This window comes from Rhea pennata, chromosome Z (genome assembly GCF_028389875.1).
Source record: "Rhea pennata isolate bPtePen1 chromosome Z, bPtePen1.pri, whole genome shotgun sequence".
In the NCBI taxonomy this organism is placed as follows: Eukaryota; Metazoa; Chordata; class Aves; order Rheiformes; family Rheidae; genus Rhea; species Rhea pennata.
This window is the reverse complement of record NC_084702.1, coordinates 3,983,924-3,989,820: the sequence shown is the minus strand read 5'-3', so window position 1 is coordinate 3,989,820 and position 5,897 is coordinate 3,983,924. Positions and strand designations below refer to the sequence as shown.

General features: G+C 38.6%; 1 protein-coding gene across 1 annotated transcript; it reads left to right on the top strand.

Annotated features, from left to right (window-relative positions):
• The first annotated feature begins 3,095 nt into the window (after positions 1-3,095).
• LINGO2 (leucine rich repeat and Ig domain containing 2) lies at positions 3,096-4,919 on the top strand. Its single transcript, XM_062600047.1, has one exon. It carries the CDS (start codon positions 3,099-3,101, stop codon positions 4,917-4,919), a length of 1,821 nt encoding a protein of 606 aa, XP_062456031.1. The 5' UTR covers positions 3,096-3,098.
• Positions 4,920-5,897: the final 978 nt, after the last annotated feature.

The window sequence follows — 5,897 nt, the reverse complement described above, 5'->3', positions numbered from 1 at the left end:
CTTGATTAGCCGGAGGCATAGCATATGATAAAAATGCTATTAGAACTTCAGCCAATAAAAGCTGAAATGATCCATTTAATTTATGTTTTCGTCTTATCTGTAGTTATCGATTTAAATAATCTTTGTTTTTCTGACTTGTCATTAATTATAACTAGTTATTAATGTGTAATTGACTCAATTTAAACCTCAGTTCTAAATCTTGCTCATATGCAAACACATACACATGCTTATGCATACACACACATCCTGAATACATATCCATCTCGCTCTCTGTCTGCACATATGCTTGCAGAAGGAAACTTAATGTTTGAAATGTTTTATTAACACACTTTTCTTTATTCCAGCCATTCCCTTTATCTTCTTTGATGGTATCTACCTTTTAGTTTTAGTTAGCCAGTGGCTTAGAATACTGGAAAAAAAAAAAAAGTATTTCATACTTTTACCAATTAAAATGAACATTCCAGGGGTGCTTGTCTTGCACTGAACCTGTTTACTTAAAGTTTTGTACATTATGTGAATAAGATGGGAAGTGAATTCCTTGCAAGGCAGAAGTATCTGTAGGAAAATGTTAACCTCACAGACTGAGTTCTAAAAATGGTAGTCAGAGCACCTGAAAACCCCTTTGATCAGAAGTCAGTGTAAACACCTAATCACAAACCTTGATAGATTTCCAGTTTTAACTTAGTGCCTAATAAAGTGAAGTTTATCTCTGAAGATCTTTGTCACAGCTGGGCATAACTAGCAAAAACTTGCAAGTTACTACTTTCCAGACTTCAATTTAAAGGAGAAACTAAATGAATCTCAGCAGTTTGCCCCTTTAGGACAAAGTTGAAATGTGCTCTTATAGGTAGCATAATAAAGAATAGTCTATATCTAAGTCTCCAGGCTATATCACAAAACCAGCATGCAATTTGACTCATATTATCCATCTCCTCACAGAAGTATCAGAGCAGAATGATAAGACCACACAGGTCAAGAGTGAGACTCTTTTTCAGAGTTAAGGAGTGTTAGATACACGATTTATTTATGGCTAATCAACAGATTTTATAGGCAGCTCTGAGGAAATTTATTGTTAGTTTATCGTTATAATAGTATAATCAAAACACAAGAATCATTTATTTTTTTGTTTTGTTTCTAATAAAATAATAAAACAGAATAATATAATATACGAGAACAATAAAATAAAATGCTAACAATTGTAATCAAAACCAGTCAGTTTCTATTAAGGATCATTAACAATACCACAAAATTAATGATATGGGCATCTTCTCTTTTTCTTGCCTGTTAAGTTCTCATCCACAGTCCAACATGTAGAACTTTCCTCCCTTAGGAGGCTTAAGGCTTAAGTTATCATATCCCAAGCTGTTTTCCAGGAAGAGTACACTGTTGTTAAAACAGAGTCAGTGGTGGGAGTATTTTCTTCCTAAGTCTGGGATTCATTCAGGATTTTTTTTTTTTTTTTTTTTTTTTTTTTTTTTTAGTTTCTAATGGTTTATTTGCTAATACTTTCTGACTGGCTAAATATTTTGTTATACTTATATATATATATATATGTATATTAATTTTATGAATTCTATATATAGGAAGATTTCTTTTAGGATAATGCTTGCAAAAAAATAAATAAATACAGCTTGACAGAAATCTAAGTTAAAATCTTCTTAAGCAATAGTCAAATAATTTATTAAAAATAGATCAAAACTGTTATTCAGGTGATTGGGTAATTTTGTCACTGCAGGTAGGACCAGCTGTCCAATAGTGATCTGACCATAGAGGAAGCTGCAGGCAGAGAATTTATGTAAACAATTCTTCGGCTAGAGCTAAAATCAAGCCCAAATTAGCCAAGCCCATATTAGCTAATTCCAGAAAAGCCTGAGAAGGCCTGAGGTGTCTTGTATAGATTTATGTTGAAGCCTGAGTCTTAAGACTAGCACCTGGCATCATCAAGTTGTTTGGGCCACAAAGCTAACGTGGTTCCATAGCCCTTGCCTTCAGTGTGCTTTAGTATGGCAACTGTATCAGACACACCTTTCTTTGATGAGAATCTACATTTTTTTTTCTTTTTTTTTTTCCAGTGCATTATTGAGTACATTTGTTTAGTAGCTACCCTTACAAAAGCATGTCACCTGTGTTGACTAAACCTGTAGAGTACTGTGCTGGGAGCAGGGTAATTAAATTCAGTAGAGGCTATCCTGTTTTATACTATTCTCAGTTTTAAATCAAAGGTAGTAATAAATTTTATACTAGCTATGACTTCTAAACAATCTCTGTACTCCTTTGGACTGTGCGCTGCTTAAACAAAACCAGCTTATCTGGGGTTTTTGCCATCAAAACCAATTAACATGCCTTGAAGTAGAAAGATGTATTCTGCAAACCTTTGCCAAGTCATTCATTCCCCAAATTGCATAAAAATCTCTCAGTTCAATAAAAGCAAAAAAATCAATTTGTGTTTAGTACAAATTCTAATCAGAGGTTCACCAGTTCCTCCCTCCTCATCTAAGCTATTCTGTATGCATATGTGTGAACAAGCATCACCTATTTATAGCTTTAATGTTTGCAATAAATTTTAAAAGAAATCTTTCCATTGTCAAGCAACTATTTCTTTCTTGAAGATAACGCATTACTAAGGTTTGCTTTAAAATACTGAAGTGAACAGCAGAGGCATAACTTTAGGTTCATGTCATTTCACAGAGGCCCAATGCTGTAAAAATACAAGTATGGTTAGCACTATTTGCAGAGGGTTCAGTGTTTACCTCCACTTTAGTTACAGCACTGTCACGCAGAGACCCACATAAAAATACTAACCTGCATAACTGTTTGGAGTAGGGAATATTTTTTTGTCCTCTCTGATGTCTTCTGTGGAAATGCTGGATAAACAGGACCTTTGACACACCCAATGATACAAAATCTGCTTTTTTTGCCATTGTTGTTATTTGCAATAGGTTGTGTTGTTTTGTTTCAAATGAAAACACAAGCATCTGCTTTGAAACGATAATTGAAATTTGGCAGAGATTTTCTTCTGCTGCAGATTTAACTTCTCCCCTTTCCCATCCTCATCCCTACAGGCACGTGACTGAGAGTTTCACCACACCAGTGGAGTCATGCTTCACACAGCTATATCATGCTGGCAGCCATTCCTAGGTCTGGCTGTGCTGCTAGTTTTCATGGGCCCGACCCTAGGCTGTCCGGCCCGCTGCGAATGCTCGGCGCAGAACAAGTCTGTCAGCTGTCACCGAAGGCGCCTGATATCTATCCCAGAGGGCATTCCCATCGAGACCAAAATCTTGGACCTCAGCAAGAACCGACTGAAGGGTGTCAGCCCTGAGGAATTCACATCATACCCTTTGCTGGAGGAGATAGACCTCAGTGACAATATAGTTTCCAATGTGGAGCCCGGAGCCTTTAACAACCTCTTCAACTTGCGGTCCCTCAAACTGAAAGGAAACCGGCTGAAGCTGGTCCCACTGGGGGTGTTCACTGGCTTGTCAAACTTAACAAAGCTTGATATAAGTGAAAATAAGATTGTCATTTTGCTGGACTACATGTTCCAAGACCTGCATAATCTAAAATCTCTTGAAGTTGGGGATAATGATTTGGTTTATATATCCCATAGGGCCTTTAGTGGACTGCTTAGCCTGGAGCAGCTCACCCTGGAGAGATGCAACCTCACAGCTGTACCAACAGAAGCTCTTTCCCACCTTCACAACCTTATCAGTCTACATCTGAGACAGCTCAACATTAACGTTTTGCCTGCATATGCCTTTAAAAGATTGTTTCGCCTGAAAGACCTGGAGATAGACTCTTGGCCCCTCCTGGACATGCTGCCTGCCAACAGCCTGTATGGTCTCAATCTTACTTCTCTCTCCATCACCAATACTAACCTCTCTGCAATACCTTACTCTGCTTTTAAACATCTGGTTTACTTGACACATCTAAACCTCTCCTATAACCCTATCAGCACTATTGAGGCGGGCATGTTTTCAGATTTAGCGCGTCTGAAGGAACTCCACATAGTGGGGGCCCAGTTACGTACCATTGAGCCTCATGCTTTCCAAGGGCTCCAGTTCCTACGTGTGCTTAATGTGTCCCACAACCTGCTGGAAACCATAGAAGAGAATGTATTCCATTCCCCCAAGATCCTTGAGATCCTCTGCATTGACAACAACCCTCTGGCTTGTGACTGCCGCCTCCTTTGGATTTTACAAAGGCAATCCACTTTGCAGTTTGGAGGCCAGCCACCAATGTGTGCTGGCCCAGACAGTGTCAAAGAGAGGTCATTCAAAGACTTCCACAGCACAGCTCTTTCGTTTTACTTCACCTGCAAGAAGCCCAAGATACAAGACAAGAAGTTGCAATACCTAGTAGCAGAAGAAGGGCAGACTGTGCAGTTGATGTGCAATGCTGATGGGGATCCTCAGCCTACCATATCCTGGGTTACCCCACGTCGGAGGCTGATCACAGCTAAATCAAATGGAAGAGCCACAGTGCTGGGAGACGGCACACTGGAGATCAGATTTGCTCAAGACCAAGATACGGGGATCTATGTTTGTATTGCAAGTAACGCAGCTGGGAACGACACCTATTCAGCCTCCCTTACAGTAAAAGGGTTTGCATCAGATCGTTTCCTTTATGCCAACAGGACCCCTATGTATATGACAGATTCCAATGACACCAATTCCAATGGAACTAATGTGAACACCTTCTCTCTGGACCTTAAGACAATATTGGTGTCCACAGCTATGGGCTGTTTCACATTCCTTGGAGTGGTTTTATTTTGTTTCCTACTTCTTTTCGTGTGGAGCCGAGGGAAAGGCAAGCACAAAACCAGCATTGACCTGGAGTATGTTCCCCGCAAAAACAATGGTGCTGTAGTTGAAGGGGAGGTTGCTGGACCACGAAGGTTCAATATGAAAATGATTTGATGGTTTTCTGCTAGCAGTGCTTTTTCTGTGGCATTATAACCAATTAAACCAGCCTGGCATGCAGGATCGCTGGGCAAAGGCAGCTTAATGCAGCTGTCACTGTTTCAAATGGTTGCGTGGAAATGGAAGGACTATTTGTGGCTGTATAGCAGAGCCTCCAAACCTTGAGGCATATATGTCAGGGCCTTTCACAGAACTGGTAAATTGTACTAGTTGTTTGCATTGCAAATATTTGCATTCTGGGGATATCAGTAATGAGCTGTTGGCTCATGCTCATGGACAACTGTTCAACATTTTCTACCACTACAAAAAGACAAAGAAAAAAGCCTACAGTGTAGGATTTACATATTTAAAGAGAAAGACACATTTGTCTAAAGCATATTCTGCAGTGAAATTTGTATCAATAGATCTCATTTGGTAAAGCCTTGCATCACACCTTCTAGTTGGTTCAACACCACAAAAAAAGTGTTTTTGCCTTTTTTTTTTTTTTTTTTTTTTTTAATATACATCTATACTGTGTACATTTAAAGCAATACAAGTGACAGGTTGTGCTTTTAGATATTCACCATACTGAGTCAAGTGTGATGTCATCCTCCTTTTAAAAACCATCTAATTCAGATTACACTCTGTAGTTACTAAATAGAAATGACATGTTTTTCTTCTCATGTGAAAATCCAGAGATGAATAGCAAAAATGCCCAAATATGTTGATCTTCTCTTCATATAAATATAAGGCCTGTGCCTAGTTTTGATACAGAATGGAATAGTTTTTATATCTGTGATATCACACTGGACCAGTTTACTGTAAAAAAAGCCCTGGGTCTCACCAAGGGAAGTCAGCCTACTCAACATTACTGACATAAAGGAATCTAGTTCTAGCTTTATCAGAGAGATCTGTTTTTAAATGCCCAATTTTAATTTCAAAATCATTGTTAAGATGTTAATGTGTACAGTGCAAAAAGAAAGAAGGTAATGCATT